Source organism: Narcine bancroftii, chromosome 7, assembly GCF_036971445.1.
Source record: "Narcine bancroftii isolate sNarBan1 chromosome 7, sNarBan1.hap1, whole genome shotgun sequence".
NCBI lineage: Eukaryota > Metazoa > Chordata > Chondrichthyes > Torpediniformes > Narcinidae > Narcine > Narcine bancroftii.
The window spans coordinates 162778306-162796689 of record NC_091475.1 but is presented as its reverse complement, the minus strand read 5'-3'; the positions used below and the strand labels follow the sequence as shown (position 1 = coordinate 162796689).

The window sequence follows — 18384 nt, the reverse complement described above, 5'->3', positions numbered from 1 at the left end:
TATTGCCTTCTTTTTTTCAGGAGACTCATTTAACAGAGAAAGAACATCAAAAGTTAAAGAGAGAATGAGTTGGTCAAGTTATAGCTTCATCTTTTAATTCTAAAGCAAGAGGAGTAGCTATTTTAATTCATAAAAAGTTACCATTTAAATTAGAATCAGTGGTTATTGATCCCGTGAAAGATTTGTTTTCGTAAATTGTCAAATTTAGTCAGAGTTTTGGACTTTTATGAATGTTTATGCACCTAATATAGATGACAAGAAATTTATTCAAGATGCTTTTCTTAATCTAGCAGAAGCAAATGAAAATGTAATAATTAGTGGAGATTTTAATTGTTGCTTAGATCTAATGTTAGTTAAATCTTAAAAATCTTTAATAAAAAACAAAAACTGCTAAGAGAATTCTGACATTAATGAAAGATTTGAATTTAGTAGATATTTGGAGAAAATTGAATCCAAGGGAAAGAGGTTATTCATTTTATTCGTATCAATTTGATTCTTACTCAGAATGGATTTCTTTTTAATTTCAGCTCAATTACAACATTGTGTTGTATATGCACAATATAAACCTAGAATTGTGTCAGATCATTCATTATTATTATAAATTGACAATTTATAGATGGATATTTAATTCCTTATTATTAATGAAAGTTGACTTTTGTAATTTTATAAGAAATCAAATACAAATGTATTTAGATATAAATACTAATTCAGTTGATTTAAAATTTATTTTGTGGGATGCATTAAAAGCTTATTTAAGAGGTCAAATAACAGTTATTCAACTAAAAATAAAAAAGACGATCTAAAACAAGTGGATAAATTAGAGAAAAAAATAACAATTTTGGAAAAAAAATTACAAAAAGATTCTTCCAAGAAAAAGAGGATAGAAATAGTAAATAAGAAAATGTATTATAATTTGATGCAGACATATCAGACGGAACAGTTAATTGAACAAACTAAACAGAAATATTATGAACTGGGAGAAAGAGCACATAAGGTTTTGGCTTGGCAATTGAAAATGGAACAAATATCAAGAACTATCAATGCTGTTCAAAAGAATTTTAAAATTACTTATAAACCAAGAAATATAAATGACTCTTTTAAAGAATTTTATACTAAGTTATATACATCTCAATCAAAAAATAATGAAAGGAAAATTAAAGAATTTGTACACAAGCTACAACTTCTGTCTTTAAATTGCCAAGCTCATAAAGATTTAGATTCTCCATTATTAAGACCTTAAATGCTATGCCAAATGGTAAATCTCCTGGTGAAGATGGATTTACTTGTGAATTTTATAAAAAGTTTAAAGATTTGTTAATGCCCTTATTAATCGATGTATTAAAACAAGCAAAACAAACTCATTAATTACCAGAATACTTTTCAAAAGCTATAATACCCAAAAAGGACAGAGATCTACTAAAACTTGAGTCATATAGACCTATATCTTTATTAAATGTGGATTATAAGATTGTAGCTAAAGTTTTGGCAGAATGAATTCATTTAGGTCAATCTATATTTGTCAAAAAGAGATATTCTGCAGATAATATTGCTAAATTAATTAGTTTAATTCATGTATCTCAGAAGAAGTCAGATTTAGCTTTAATTTTATCATTAGATGCCAAAAAGGATTTTGATAGGTAAAAGTGGAGTTATTTATTTAAAGTCTTAGAAAAAATTCAATTTGGGCCAATATTTATTAACTGGATTAAGACAAGTTTGGGCGAGGAGTTGGAAGAGGTGGAGATTCTGTGCTCAGGCGATTGACAGAGAAGAGGAGGAGCTATAAGAGGCTGTTGGAAGGTAAAAGTATAAAAACTTTGCTTACCAGGCTTTCGGCCTACAGGTTCGGGCGAGGAGTTGGAGGAGGTGAAGATTCTGTGCTCCGGCAATCAATAGAGAGGAGGAGGAGTTACGAGAGGCCATTGGGTTAATTGGTCAAGGAGCCAATAAAAGGAGGGTAAATATAACGGACCGGCCAGCGAAGAGTAGCCGAGTGAGTGAGTGGCACAATGAAGGAGTGGGTGGTTGAGGCTTTGGCCTGAGAGGCTTAGGTGAGCAGAGGCTGACGACGAGCGTGCTGGACTAAAGGTAAGACATTCACAGTTAATTTAATAAGGTGAGAGGAGAAGGAGGCAGGGTGAGTGTGAGGGCAGTTTTCTGCTCTGTGTCACATTTGGGAAGTCATTGAGTCTTCACGTCTTCCAGACATCCATGTGTGCACAAAGTGTGCTGAGCTGCAGTGGCTAAGGGACCGAGTTAGGGAACTTGAGCTGTAACTTGAGCTGTCTTGTTAGGGAGAGTGAGGCCATCACGGACAAGAAGTGTGGCTTAAAGGACCGGGTCAAGGAACTTGAGCTGCAGCTTGATGACCTCATTCTGGTTAGGGAGAATGAGGCTATTTTAGACAAGAACTACAGGCAGGTGGTCGCACAATGGCCACGGGAGGAGGGGCAGTGGGTTACAGTTAGGAGGAGGAAAGGGAGGGGACAAGTTCATATACAAGCACTCAGGTCTGAAATCCTCAGAAATCGGTACTCCTCCTTGAGTTCTGAGTAGGGGTAGAGTCAGACTATGATGGGCAGAGGTGTGGTGTCAACCTCTGTGGCCAGAAAGGTAGGGATAAAAGGAAAAGGGCGATAGTCATAAAGGATTCAATGGTTAGGAGGACAGACAGAGGTTTTTGTGGATGCAATAAGGAAAACCAGATGGTGGTTTTCCTCCCTGGTGCCAGGGTCTGGGATGTGACTATGCACGTTCAGAACATCCTAAAAGGGGAGGGTAAGGAGCCTGAGGTTGTGGTACATGTTGGTACCAATGATGTTGGAAGGAAGGAGGAAGTGGTCCTGCAGAATGACTTTAGGGAGTTGGGTAGGGAACTTAAAAGGAGGACTGCTAAGGGGGTAATCTCTGGATTGCTTCCTGAGCCACATGACAGTGAGAACAGAAATAGAATTAGGTGGAGGTTAAACATGTAGCTAAAGGGGTGGAGTAAGAGACAGGGTTTCAAGTTCTTGGACCACTGGGACTTTTTTGGGGGGAGATCGGTCCTATACCATAATGATGGGTTACATCTAAATCCCAGAGGGATCAGTCTCCTGGTGGGAGCATTTGCTGGGGATATCAGGGGGGATTTAAACTAGTATGGTTTGGGACAGGGTTTCAAGTTTGGCAGGACAGCAGGGAGAGGGTTTGTAGGCTAAGGAAAGAGGCATGTTTAAATAATTTGAGGGAGGAACAGCAGGAAGTAATAAAAAGATGTTGTAGTGACAATTGTGAGAATGGTAGAGAGGAGGATAGGCAGAAGGTAGGGTGCAGGAGATCCCTGAGGTATTTATTTTAATGTGAAGAGCATTGTAAGGAAGTTGGATGAGCTGAAGGTGTGGATTGATACGTGGCATTATGATGTTGAGGCCATTAGCGAGACGTGGTTGAAAGAAGGTTGTGACTGGCAGTTAAATGTTCCAGGATTTTGCTGCTTTAGATGAGACAGAGTTGGTGGATTAAGAGGGGGAGGTGTGGCATTATTTGTCAGGGAGGATATTACAGCGGTGCTGAGGCAAGATAGACTGGAGGGCTCATCGAGGGAGGCAGTATGAGTCGAACTGAAAAATAAGAAGGGTGAGGTTACTATTATTGGGGTATATTATAGGCCTCCAAATGGGGAAAGGGAACTAGAAGAGCAAATGTTCAAGAAAATAGGTGAGATGTGCAGTAGAAATAGGGTGGTGTTGGCTGGGGATTTCAATTTTCCAAACATAGATTGGGAAATGCAGTCAGTTAAATGGCAGGATGGCTTAGTATTTATGCATTGTGTTCAGGATTGCTTTTTGTAGAAATATGTTAAGACATCCACTAGAGGTGGAGCAGTATTAGATCTGTTGTTTGGAAATGAAATAGGGCAGGTGATGGAGATGAGCATTGGAGAGAACTTCAGATCCAGTGATCACGGGTCCATTAGCTTTAGCTTAATGATGGAAAGGGATAGGTCGGGTCCGAGGGTGAAGGTCTTTGAGTGGGGGAAGGCCAGATTTAAAGAAATGAGAAGGGATTTGCAGAGAGTTGTGTGGGATGATCTTTTTGCTGAAAAGGATGTAGAGGAAAATTGGAGGGCATTTAGTGGTGAGATTTTGAGAGTACAGGATCTTTTTGTTCCAGTCAGGCTGAAAGAGAAGACTAAAGGTTTGAGGGAGCCGTGGTTTTCTGGGGAAATTAAGAAGTTGGTTCGGGACAAGAGGGAGGCCTATACTAAATATAAAAAACAAGGAATTGAGGAGATGTATCGTCGCTACTTATATTGCAGGAAGAAACTTAAGAGGGAAAATAGAAAGGAAAAAATAAGGTATAAGGTGTCCATAGCTAATAAGGCGAAGGTGAATCCTAAGGGTTTTTACAGATATGTGAACAATAAAAGTTGGGTTAAGGATAGAATAGGTCCACTGGATAATGGTACCGGTGAACTATTTAAGCAACCATATGAGATGGGAGAAATATTGATCAATTTTTTCTCGTCTGTATTCACGAGGGAAAGGGACATTGGGCTATACGAGATAAGAGAGGCAAAGGGGTTAGTTATGGAGAGGATAGGGATTAGTAAAGTGAGAGTTTTGGAGTTTCTAGGGTCAATTAAGGTGGATAAGTCTCCTGGTCCTGATGGGATTTTTCCCAGGACTTTAAGAAAGGTCAGGGAACAAATAGCAGGGGCACTGACGGTGATTTTTCAAAGATCACTGGAGAAGGGGGTGGAACCACGGGATTGGAGGTTTGCGAATGTAGTTCCATTGTTTATAAAAGGCATTAGGTATAGGCCAAGTAATTATCGTCTAGTAAGCTTGTCTTTGGTGGTGGGGAAAGATATGGAGGGTATTCTTCAGGATAGTATATATGCATATCTGAATAGGCAGAGATTGATTAGGAGCATCTAGCATGGGTTTGTAAAAGGAAAGTCATGTTTGACGAACTTTGTTGCATTTTTTGAGGAAGTGACAAAAAAGTGGATGAAGGTAGAGCGGTGGATGTTATCTATTAGGATTTTAGTAAGGCTTTTGATAAGGTTCCGCATGGAAGGTTAATAAGGAAGGTTCAGTCACTAGGAATTAGCAGAGAGATTGTGACATGGGTTCAGAGGTGACTGCAAGATAGACAGCAGAGAGTCATGGTGGACAACTGTCTGTCAGGTTGGAAGGCTGTAACAAGCGGGGTGCCTCAGGAATCGGTGCTGGTTCCCTTGTTGTTTATCATTTATATTAATGATTTAGAGGAGGGTGTGGTTAACTGGTTAAGCAAATATGAGGATGATATGAAAATAGGGGGAGTGGTGGATAGTGAGTTAGGTTTTCTTGGATTACAGAAGGATTTGGTTTTTTTGGAAGAGTGGGCTGAAAGATGGCAGATGGAATTCAATGTAGACAAGTGTGAGGTGCTGCATTTCAGTGAAAATAACCAGAATAGGACATATACAGTTAAGGGAAGGGCATTGAGGACTGCAGAGGGACCTGGGGGTTATGGTACAGAGTTCATTGAAGGTGGATTTCCATGTAGGCAGGGTGGTTAAGAAGGCATATCTGAATATGCTGGCCTTCATAAATCATAGTAGAGAGTGTAGGAGGTGTGAAGTGATGCTGTGGCTGTTTAAGGCATTGGTGAGGCCAGGTTTGGAGTACTATGCTCAGTTCTGGTCTCCAAATTATAGAAAGATATAGATAAGGTGGAGAGGGTGCAGAGAAGGTTTACAAGGATGTTGCCTGGCTTACAGCATCTGGATTACAGGGAGAGATTAAGGAGGCTGGGACTTTATTCATCGGAACGTAGACGACTGAGGGGGGACTTGATAGAGGTATTTCAAATACTGAAGGGAATAGATCGAGTAGACATAAACAGACTCTTTCCCTTGAGGGCAGGGGAGGTTGGAACAAGAGGGTAAGGGTAAGAGTTAAGGATAAGGGGGCAAAATTTTAGGATAAATATTAGAGGATGCTTTTTCACTCAGCGAGTGGTGGCAGAATGGAATGATCTTCCAAATGAGATCGTTGCAGCAGGGTCCCTTCTATCATTTAAGAGAAGGTTGGATGAGTACATGCAGGTGAGAGAGTTGGATGGATATGGGCGGAGAGCGGGAGGGTTGAACTAGTGGAGTTGTTCTAGTGAACCGGTGCGGACTGAAAGGGCCAACATGGCCTGTTTCCGCGCCGTAAACGGTTATATGGTTTATATAAAAATCCTTTGGATAGAGTACTTACAAATGGACAATCTTCTTTATTTTCATAAACTAGATCTGCCAGACAAGTTTGTCCATTGTCTTCGGCTTTATTTGTTTTGGCAATTGAACCATTGGCACAATTAATAAGACAAGATGTTAGTATTAAGGGAATTTAAGTAAGAAGGAGGAATTTAAGATTAATATCTTTGCTGATGGACGCACCCAGCAAGAACAGCCAGCACCTGAAAAATTAATAAGGTCCTGGAAATCCTCAAACTGTCATGACGTGGTTCTGATGTCTTCATCTCCTGAATAACTTTGCGTGCTTCGATTTAATAGCTAGAAGCTATTACAGAGCCCTGGATGAGTGATTCTTTAATAGTAAGCCATGTACAGTAAGTCATTAAGGTGCTGAACACTGCTATACACTGAATATGAATTGGTTCCAAACTCACTAAATCTATTTCACACTGGAGAGAAAGTAAATGTATCCTTGGTCCAAATGTACTCCAGAAACATCAAGTAAAGCAATGCAGAGTAGCTGAATTTATCTTTGACTTCTGTGACTATTTGGAGTAAGTCTACACAAAATTGAGCAGCTTAGTGCAAATGTATTATTGTGGAATAATTGAGCAAGATAAAGAAAAAGTTATAATTTACACAAGAGAGAGGGTTTGTGCCCAGAAAAGAGAGGTGCTCCATCTGTTCACGGAAAGGCCCTTTAAAAGGTTACTGTATCTGGTTTCTTGATGACAATGCAACTAGCTCATTTTTGACATTCTTAAAACACCAGTTTGGTGAATATCAGCTCAAAGTGTTAGTTCCCTACACCAGTGACTTTGACTGACACCAGAGTTTGCTTGTTGTGTGCCCAACACATTTAGTACCTTGTTTAACCAAATACTTCATATAAAAGTCTTGGCAATATTGTGTTATTAAAGGCATCACAGCTATGTGACATCTGTATTAAATCCAAGATCTATTTTCAGATGAGATTTGCTCATAAAATGGAGAAGGAGACACCAAATGTTGCAGCCTTAAAGCTCAAGCTGTCATGACGTGCTTCTGATGGGCATAATTGCACTGAGATAAAATTCTTAAACATTAGCAAAAAATCTTAAAATTGTGAGAGTAGTGAAAATTGTGATATTATCTAACCTGTCGAATCTGAGGAATCCAGGGGCTGTGAGGAAGTTGCTTCTCTTGATTTCACGACGGTGAAAATAAAAAACATCATCCAAATATTCTTCATTATCCTATTTCCAGTCAATTCGCTAAGAGATAAAGATATGCAGAGGTCAGAGATTTAAAAAAGAACATTTGCAGGGCTCAGCATTTTAGTGAACCAATTAAATCCCAATTCATTAGCAGGAACAAATAAAAGTGAAGCAGGCACAAGCAGAGCAACCACAGTTGGAGCAGCCAGTGTGGGAGTGGCCCAGTGTAAGATCCTCTGGGGACAAATTGTAATGGTCAGGTATCTGGCACAGAATCTGGCCCTTCAGCTCAGAAGGGAAGGGGGGGTGGGAAAGAAGAGAAGATTCAATAGATAGAGGAATGGATAGGAAGTTCTGTGAACAAAATTGAGACTCCCAGATGGCACGTTGCCTTTCAGATGCTAGGGTCAGGGATGTCTCAGATCTAGTCCATAGCATTCTCAAGCAGAAGGGTGAGCAGGTCCATGTTGGTACCAATTATATATATAGGAAAAGGGATATCCTGAAAAGAGAGAATATAGGAAGTTAGGAAGGCAGCTAAAAAACAGAACCCCAAGGGTGCTACCAATGCCACATGCCAGTGAGGGCAGATGAATGTATGGCTGAAGAGTTGGTCCAGGGTTCAGATTCATGGATTATTGGGATCTCTTCTGGAGAAGATATGACATGTATAAAAGGGCAGTTTGCACCTGATCAGGAGGAGGGGACTAATATCCAGGTGGCAGGTTTGCTAGATCAGTTTAGGTGGGTTTAAACTAGTTTGGCAGGAGGAGGGGATCCAGAATCTGAGGTCAGTGAATAGGGCAGAAGGTACACAAGTAGATATCGTATATAGCAAGATTGTGAGAAATTGCCAGAGCACCACATGGCTGTGTTTTTAGCCCATTATTCTACTCATTTTACCCCTACAACTGTGTGACTTGGTTGACCATAAGACCATCTACCAATTTGCTGATGATGCCAGGTAGTGGGTTGTATAAAGGAAGGGGATGAGTCAGTAGACAGGAGGGAGATTGAAAACATGGCTGAATCGTGCACCAACAACAACCTTGTACTCAATGTCACCAAAGCTAAGGAGCTGATTGTTGACTTCAGGAAGGGAAAGACAAAGGTATACATTTCAGTGATCATTGGGATATCAGAGATGGAACAAGTGAGCAAATTTAAGTTCTTTGGAATCACCATCTCGGAGAAACTTTCCTGGACCCAACGCACCAACGGCATCATGAAGAAAGCATGTCAGTGCCTCTACTTTCTCAGGAGTTTGCGGAGGTTTGGTATGACATCAGAACCCCTGGCAAATTTCTACAGAAGAGTAGTGGAAAGTGTGCTGACTGGCTGCATCATGGCCTGATAAGGGAACACCAATACCCATGAGCATAAAGCACTTAAAAGGAAGTGGACACAGCCCAGGACATTACAGGCAAAACCCTCCCTACTACTGAGCATATCTACAGAGAACACTGCCGTCAGAAAGCAGAAAAAAAATCATCCAAGACCATCACCACTCAGCACGTGCTCTGTTCTCACTGCTGCCATTAGGAAAGAGATATAGGTGCAACAAGACTTGTATCATCATGTTCAGGAACAGTTGCTGCCCCTCCACCAATAGCCACCTCAATGGCAAACTCAATCAGAGACTCATTTAAGGACGTGAGCTTTATTGATTTTCTTTTTGTTCTCCCTGTATTGCATAGTCAGTTTCTTTTCATTTGTTATCTGTTTACAGTTCTTTGTTTGTTTACATGTTTTACACTGTGTACATTTTTTTTTGCACTACCAATTAATGGTAATTCTGCTTTGCCCACAGGAAAAAGGAATCTCAGGGTTGCATGTGATGTCATGTATGTACTCTGGCAATAAATCTGAATCTGAATCTGAAAAGTGCAAATGTAGGGTTAAGGATTTAACCTGGGGTTCTTTGGAAACAAAATTGAAAAAGCATGGAATGTCTTGTATTTAAATACCCACAGTATAAGAGATATGGTTAATGATCTAAAAGCACAACTGGAAGTTGGCAGAAATGACATTGTGGCCATGGGTGAAAGATAACCTGATATGGGAACTAAATATCCATGGATACACAGTATATCAGAAGGACAGGAAGAGGGGGTGAGGTGGTTAAAAATGGATTTCTATCTTTGGAGATTGGAGACATGGATCAGAAGATATAGAAACCCTATGGATAGAATTAAGAAACTGTAAGGGTAACAAAGACCTGGATAGGAGTTGTATGACCTCCAAACAGAAGTCAGGATGTGACATGGAACTACAGAGGGAGATAGAGAAGGCATGCAAAAAGGGCAATGTGACAATAGTCATGGAGGATTTCAATATGCACGTTGATTGGGATATCTGGGCTGGTACTGGATCCCAGAAGAAGAAATTTATCGAATGCCTTCAGGATAGCTTAGAACACCTTATGGCTGAGCCAGCCTGTGAAACATTCTGGATTGGCTATTGTGTAATGAACCAGAGTTGATAAAGGAGCTGAAAGTAAGGGAGCTCTTAGGAGGCAGTGACCATAATATGATAGAATTGGTCCTGCAGTTTGAGGTAGAGAAACTAAAATCAGAGGTATCAGTATGCCAGTGGAATAAAGGGGACTACAGAGGTATGAAGAGGAAATGGCCAAAGTTGATTGGAAAGGCACACTAACAGGGAGGACGGCAGAGCTGCAATGACTGGAGTTTCTGTGATAAATAAGGTATATTCCAAAAAGCAAAAAAAAATTGAATGGAAAAATGACACAACTGTGGCTAACAAGACAAGTCAAAGCCAAAGTAAAATCAAAAAAAAGGACATACAAGGAAGCAAAACTTAGTGGGAAGATAGAGGGCTGGGAAGCTTTTAAAGGTTTATAGAAGGCAACTAAGAAGTACATTAGGAAGGAAAAGATGAAAGGAGACTAACAAATAATATCAAAAAAGATACCAAAAGCTTTTTTTAAGTATATTGAGAGTGTAAAAGAGGCAAGAGTAGATTTCGGACCAATAGCAAATGATGTTGGAGAAAAGGTAATGGGAGGCAGAGTTGGCAGAGTAAATGAATGAGTATTTTGCATGAGTCTTCACTAGGAAGATATTAACATATCATGGACTTTCAAGGGTGTCAGGGAAGAGACATGAGTGTGACCATGATCAACAGAGAAGGTGTTTGGGAAGCTGAAAGGTCTAAGAGTAAATGAATCTCCTTGACCAGATGGACTGAACCCTCCGCTTATGAAAGAATGGCTATAGAGATTGTGGAAGCATTAGTAATGATCTTACAAGAACCAATAGATGCTGGCATGGTTGCAGAGGAATGGAAAATTGCAAAGGTCACTCTGCTATTTAAAAAGGGAGGGAAGTAGAAGGAAGGAAGTTATCGACCTATTAGTCTAACATTGGGAATCTGTTGGTGTCAATTGTCAAGGATGAAGTCATGGAATACCTGAAGATGCATAGCAAGATAGGCCAAAATCAGCATGGTTTCTTTAAGGGAAAATCTTGCCCAACAAACCTACTGCAATTTTTTGAGGAAACCACAAGCAGGCTAGACAAGGACATGCAGTGGATGTTGTATATTTGGACTTTCAAAGGCCTTTGACAAGGTGCCACACATGAGGCTTCTTAACATGACAAGAACCCATGGAATTACAGGAAAGATGCTAGCATTGGCTGATGGGCAGGAAACAGAGGGTAGGAATAAAGTGATCTATTCTGGTTGGCTACCAGTTACCAGAGGTGTTCCACAATGGTCACATCTTTTTACATTGTAGGTTAATGATTTAGATTGTAGAATAAATGGCTTTGTAGCTAAGTTCGCAGATGATACAAAGGTATGTGGAGAAGAAACAGAAAGGTTACAGAGAGACAGATAGATGAAGAGAATGGTAATTCTCACACTCATTTTGCAACCAGCCCACAAAGGAAACAAATATGTGCATAAAAGGTAAGTTATCTAAAATAATGAAGTAATTAATCATTATACATATTGAAAATAATCTTTTAGCTAATGTTACTTTGTAGAATGCCATCATACTTGTATTATATCAAAACCTGCCAATACAGTTTTATTAGCTGTGAGTGATAGGCTGTGCCAAAATTACCTTAAAACAATTTCAAGTTTACATTTGCACAAACAATCAAGGCACTTATATTTTTGTGACAGGAAACTAATTTGCACAACATAAGATATTTACACACGCTGACTACTAAAAATTAGAGGGAACATTGCTTGGGAATCCTTGTGCAGGATACCATAAAGGTTACCCTCCAGGTTGAGTCAGTGGTGAAGAAGGCGAATGTAATGTTGGCATTCATATCGAGAGGAATAGGATGTAAATGCAGGCATGCTTTATTGAGACTTTATAAGCACTGGCGAGACATCATTTTGAGTATGAGTACAGTTTTGGGTTCCTTATTTAAGAAAGGAAGTGCTAGCATTGGAGAGGATAGAGAGAAGATACACAAGAATGATCCCTGGAATGAAAGGGATAGCATATGAGGAACATTTGACAGCCCTTGGACAGTACTCCCCAGAGTTCAGAAGAATGAGGGGGGACCTTATAGAAGCTTTTTGAATGTTGAAAGGCCTGGGCAGAGTAGATATGGTAAAGTTGTTTCCCATGGTCGGGGAGCCAAGGACAAGAAGGCACAATTTCAAGATTGAAGGGGCCCATTTAAAAAATAAACGAGCTTTAGATGAGATAGGATTAGCACATTTATTGTGCGGATTTCCTGTGATTTCCCTGATTTTAAAATGTTCATTAACTTTTTTCCTCCACCAATCTCATGTTTACCGTTAATTTTTCTTTTATGTTGGCCACTTGACTTTCAAATGAATCACACTACCTTTACGAGTTTCCAAAGCAAGATACTGAAAAGAAAGAACTTGCTAAAATTTCCATTAACATTTGATGTTTACTGTATACTTCCTCCTCCACCACCTCCCATTCTTATCTCCACCCCTGCTATCCACACATCACCTTGCAAGTCCTCTCCCTGTCAACTTGACAATTAAATTCACAATAAGTGAATTTAAGAACACTAAATATGGTCATGAAAGTGCTCATTAGACCATGGAATCACAGAGTAAAGATGGCACCAATGGAGATATCTAATAGAACAGTCCAGTATGTCCCATGGTTCTACCCTTTCCTCATAAATTATGTTCTATTCTGGCCATCAAATTTGTTTTAAAAGCCCTGATTCACACCATTTCACCATCTTCATGGGCAGTGAGTTCAAGTTCATGATTGCTTTCTGTGTAAAAAAGTCTTTCCCTCACACCCCCATTGCATCTTTTATTTAAAACTATACACTTGTGTCCTCATGATCTTTGAATCACCTCATATGGGAACATCATTTCCTCTACTATCTCCATCCTAGCTGATCTCAATCAAATCCCCTCTCATCACTCTTTGCTTCAAGGAGAACAACAACTTTCTAGTCGAATATCAGAGCTAAAATTGCTCATCCCTGAAATCATTTGAGTAAATCTCTGCTACACGGACTTCAGCACTTTTATGTACTTTCTAAATTGATGGAATCTGAACATGTCCTACATAAATTGTAGCCAGTCTCACCTTTAATATAGGTTGGTAGCGTTCACACTATGCAAGTGCGGAGAAGAACAACATGTACAGCAAAGCCTTGAAGTTGAGACTGGTTTATTGCACTGACCATCCTGCTTATATGGGTCAAGGCGCTGATGGCAGGGCCCCACATCATCAGAGAGCTGACCTGGGATTGGCCAGTGTTCCTGCCTCAGTTTCCCATCTTCCCACTGTGCAGAAGGTCATCTGGGAGACAGCAGATATCACTCCCAGGTCCACATGATCACCACATTTGGCAGCTATTTTGTGGGCCAGTCCACATCTCTGTGCACAGGATGCTAGATGACCCCCACCCCTCCCAAAGACCCCGTGATCGGGCCATTGTCCATTGACTTGGGCGGTCTGCTCCTGCATTATGGGGAAGGACTTTGGACGAGTGACAGTTCATGCAGGTTTTGGCCCACTGGCTGACCTGCATATGGAGGCCATGCCAAACAAACCTGCTAGCCACCATTTTGACCATGGTTCGGTTTGCAGGATGCGCTAGGGTGTGGATGGCATCAAAAACCTGGTGCTTCAATGTGGCAGGATGATGGTGCAGGAGCTGCCGAAAGAGACGTTGCATAGCAGTGTCAGGTTACTTGGGCCGATGGAGATGTCTTCCACCCTGAGGCTGGAGACTGCTGTCCTATACGCCATGTACGTATATATGCCTATATGCTTCTGTGCTTTGACGAGGGCCACGTAGTCGACTCCTTTGGACAGGATGTGTACCGACTTGATCGCAGAGCGTGACAGAGCATCAGCTACCATGTTGCTTTTCCCTGTGATGTGCTGTATATCCGTGGTCTGACAACTTATGGAAGGTGAAAGTCAGCTACTTGTGATCAGTGAAGACCTTGAATGGCCGACCTTTCAAAAAGTAATGGAAATATCTTACCAATAGCTCTTGGTTGAAAGTGCAGTATTTGAGCTCTGGGAGGTGGAGGTGCCAGCTGAGAAAGGCCAGGAGTTTCCAGTGGCCTTCAATGAGCTATTTCAGTACACCCCTTATGCTGTGCTGGAGATGTCGACTGTCAGAGTGGAAGGTGCCTCTGGCCTGGGGTGTACCAGGAGGCTGGTGTTGGCCAACACATCTTTGACATTCTAGAATGCCATCTAAGACTCGTTGTCCCAAGTAATGTCCTTTGACTTGCCCGCTATCAGCAAGAAGAGGAGTTGCTTGATACGTTGCGGTTCCGGTATGAACCTGTGGTAAAAGTTTATCCTACCAGTAAATTCCTGTAGCCCTTTTACCGTGTATGGCTTGGCAAAGTGCCAGACCACCTCGACCTTCCCGGGAAGGGGTGTAGCTCATGTCTGTTTATCCTGTGCCCCAGGAAGTCAATGGTGTCCAGGCCGAATTGACACTTCGCGAGGTTAATTGTCAGCCTGAACTCACTCATTCGGATGCACAGTTGTCTCAGGTGGGCAGCATGGTCTTTGCAGCTGTGGCTGGTGATTAGGATATCATCCAAATAGATAAATGCAAATGGGAGGTCCCAGCCCACTGCAACCATCAGCCACTGGAAAGTTTGTGCCGTGTTCTTTAGACAAAAAGACCTGCGGAGGAATTCAAACAAGCCAAAGTGGGTTATAATCACAGTCTTGGGGATGTCCTGGGGGTGAACTGGAATTTGGTGGTACCCCTGATGAGGTCCACCTTGGAGAATACCCATGCCCCATGCAGGTTAGTGGCAAAGACTTGAATGTGGAGCATGGGATATTTTTCAGGCATGGTGGCCTCATTGAGGCTGCAGTAATCCCCACTTGGCCTCCATCCTCCCACTGCCTTTGGCACCTTGTGAAGGGGGGAAGCCCAGGGACTGTCGGAGCACTGCATATTCCCCACCTCCTCCATTTTCTTCAACTCCTCCATCACCAGGCTCAGCTTTATGGGAGGCAGTCGGCGCACCCTGGCGTGGAGCAGAGGGCCCCCTCGGTCAGAATGTGGTGCCTTACCTCATGTTTTGGCTCTGCCATGGAGAACTGTGGTGCCTCTATTGAGGAAAACTCTGCCAGAATGAGGGAAAATTCATTGTCTGAAAGTGTTATAGGGTTAAGCTGGGAGTGGGGCAAGCAGCTTGACTTCCCCCAGAGGCAGAGTCTGAAATGTTTTGGGGTACACCAAGAGCCTTGAGGTCAACAAGCAGGCAGTGGGCCCAAAGGAAGTTGGCCCCCCAGGTGCGCTTGCACCACTCCCATGATGGTGGAAGTCCAAGTAAAGTGGTTGTGCCGATCTGAAGGGGAATGGTACGGGTACCAAACGTCCAAATGAAGGAGCTGTTGGTTGCGCTGAGTGCTAGGCCCTGCTTGCCTTTGCGGGTGTTGAAACCTGTGGGGGGAGTTGGTGGGCCAGTAGGATACTTATCTCAGTGCCAGTGTCATCCAGGAAACGCCTGCCCGACAAGGAGTCCAAAACATAGAGGAGGCTATCACATGTGTTAACCTGCAGGGTGGGCAACATTGATGGGCCTCGCACCCTGTCATTGATGATAGTAGCAGAATTGTCCTGGGCTATTAACTTGCTTCTCCAGTGGTCTCACAGGTGGCTATTCCTGGGGCTTGCTGATGTGGTCTACGACAGCACTGATGTCCTTCTTCGTTCTCCAGAGCATGTCCACACGGGCCTCAACCCTCTGAGAGTCGCTGAAGTCCTTGACTGTGAGCAAGAGTCGGATATTGACAGGCAGCCGCTCCAGAATGATCTGCTCAAAGAGAAGACAAGGCTTTGGCTTCGGTCAAAGCGAGCATCTCGCTCATTTGGGTGAATGGGGCCTTGTCCACCAATCTGTCCATATGCAGCAATTGGGCAGTGCGCTCACATTGGGAGAGCCCAAATGTGTGGGCTAACAGCTCTTTGAGGGCCATGTATTTGCCTTGCTCCAGAGGTTGCCATAGGAAGTCTACAGCCCTTCCCACCGTGTCTTGATCAAGAGCGCACACGACATAAAAGTAGCGGGTGTCATCGGCAGCCAAGTTTCAAAGCTGGAACTGAGCCTCAGCCTGCTCAAATCACATGTATGGCTGTGACATCCAAAACGTTGGGAGCCTGAGTGAGTCCGCGTGGATGATCACTGGCTCCACTTGGTTCGTCATCTTTGGGTCCCACTATCTGGATGGCCAATGTAGTGTTCATGCAACACAAGTGTGAAGAAGAACAACATGCACACCAAAGCCTTGAAGTCGAGACTGGTTCATTGCACTGGCCATCGCACTTATATGGGTCCCAGGTACTGACGTCAGGGCCCCACGTCATCGGAGCACCGGCTTTGGATTGCACAGTTCCCAATCTTCCCACTGTGTGGGAGGTCACCTGCAACGACTGCCAGTGTCACCACCTGGTCTGCGCAGACATCGGCCATTTTGTGGGCATGTCCGCATCTCCGTGCGTGGGCCACTACAGGTTCAACAAATTTATACTATTCGGCTAAACATCTAACCTCAGCAGGATTTCAGTAAACTCTAGTCAAAAAGACAAGCAAGGTCATATTTAGTTTGAGAGTAAAAGAAGCACATGGTATTATAGGAAAGATACAAGCATGAAGAGGAGATTGGTTCATGAGCAGAAGCCAAAGAATGGGAATAAAGGGCGTCTTTTCCAGCTGGCTGCTGGTGACTAGTGGATCCACTGCTTTTTACACTGTATGTAAATAATTTAAATGATGGAATTTATGTCTTTGTGGATAACACAAAGACAGGTGGAAGGGGGAGTAGTGTTAAGGGAGCAGGGCATCTGTAGGGGTCCTGGACAGGTAGGGAGAATGGGCAAGGAAGCGGCAGATGAAAATATAGTGTTAAGAAGTGCAAGGTTATGCACTTTGGTGGAAGGAATAAAGGTGTAAACTATTTACTAAATGAGGAGAAAATTCAGAAAGTGGAAGCTAAAGGAATTGTGGATCCAAGTGAAGGATTCCCTAAAGGTTAACTTGCAGTTTGAGTTGATGCGCACATTCATTTCAAGAGAACTGCAATATAAAAATGTAATGCTGAACCTTTATAAGGTGTTGGTCAGACCACTTTTGGAGTATTGTTAGCAGTTTTGTCCACATTCCAAGGAAGGATGTGCTGGCATTGGAGAGGGTCCAGAGGAAGTTTGGGCATTAGTTTCTTTCCTGAGATGCCATTAGATATGTCATGGAAGGGAAGCATCAGACATGGACCAAGTAGTGCAATTGATGCAAAGGTAATGAAACCGTTGAGTTCTCAAAGAGTTTCAGGAAGTAGCACTTACCAATATAATGGAAAACAACTTTTTCCATTATAATGATAGCAGTGTTAGTACTTCTTCCTGAACACTTACAGAATATGAACATTTAATTTCCTTGCAATACTGTTTTTTCTCTCTCCTCAGACACTCCCTGAGCTGTTAAGTGCTGCCAATATTTTATTTTTATTTCACCTTCAGTGAAATATGTTGATGATGCATAGCTAGTAATCAATTTGATGTGGTTTTAGCATCGCTGTGGCTCCAGCTATATTAATACTTTACAGCAAGATAAATTTAAGAGACATCCATATTTTGAAAAAAAATCTGGTTCTTTTTGGACAATCAAAAAACAACACATCATTTTATCAGTTTTGCACCATTTTTCCAATAAATATTGCATAGAAAAACAGGTCCAACGGATAACTTCAAATAAAACAAAACATCCCTAGGGCAATTGTATTAAAATAGATAAGCTAACAACAAAATAAATAACTAATTGAACTGAGAATAATGAATGACATGTTTATCACTTCTATTCCATACAATAACTTGGTACAACTGACAACTAAATTTATTCAACAGAGATCCTCTGTATTACACATGCGATTTTAACATGGTCAGTTGCTTACCTGTTTTTATATGATACCGATAGAGCCATTATCTCTACTTTGCAAGCAAGTGAAAGAATATTTAGTCTTTCCGTTGATTTCCATTTGAGTCACTGACAGTTTCAAAGGTTTAAACCACTAATTCCTTTTAGACTTTATGTACGTGATCAGCCTCCAGCCCACACACTAACCAGACGCACTTGTTAAGCTATGCACATGAATACTGCCAGGTTTTCTGAATCAACCAAAGTAGCAGATGTGCTGCATAGAAGTATCATTTTATGCTATCGATATGGCAGTCAGTAGCTAAAGGAAAATAGATGAAAATTGATGTGATTTACCACTTGCATTCATAGTTTTCTTCCATATTCTATTACTCATGATACAAGTAAAATAATGTATACATTAATTATCATGCATTTTAAGAACAAAAAAAATCTGCTGACTTAGATGACAAATTGTATGACTTTCTAAAGCAAAATGGCTCTCAATGAGGGTAAAGGAAGAAATTATAGCTTCTTACACTTATTGCTTCATGTGTTATGTATTCTGCAAAAATATTTATCATTTTAGAT

At 41.5% G+C, this 18384-nt stretch overlaps 1 protein-coding gene across 1 annotated transcript in view; it reads right to left on the bottom strand.

The window, feature by feature from the left end:
- Window positions 1–17912, bottom strand: part of LOC138739310 (interleukin-18 receptor accessory protein-like) — a 76749-nt gene extending 58837 nt beyond the window's left edge. The window contains exons 1-2 of the mRNA XM_069891102.1: window positions 17831–17912; window positions 7355–7470 (exon numbers count right to left, since the gene is read on the bottom strand). Of these exons, the coding sequence (XP_069747203.1) occupies window positions 7355–7470; window positions 17831–17859 (145 nt within the window). The 5' untranslated portion in view covers window positions 17860–17912. The remainder of the gene's footprint in view (window positions 1–7354; window positions 7471–17830) is intronic.
- Window positions 17913–18384: the final 472 nt, after the last annotated feature.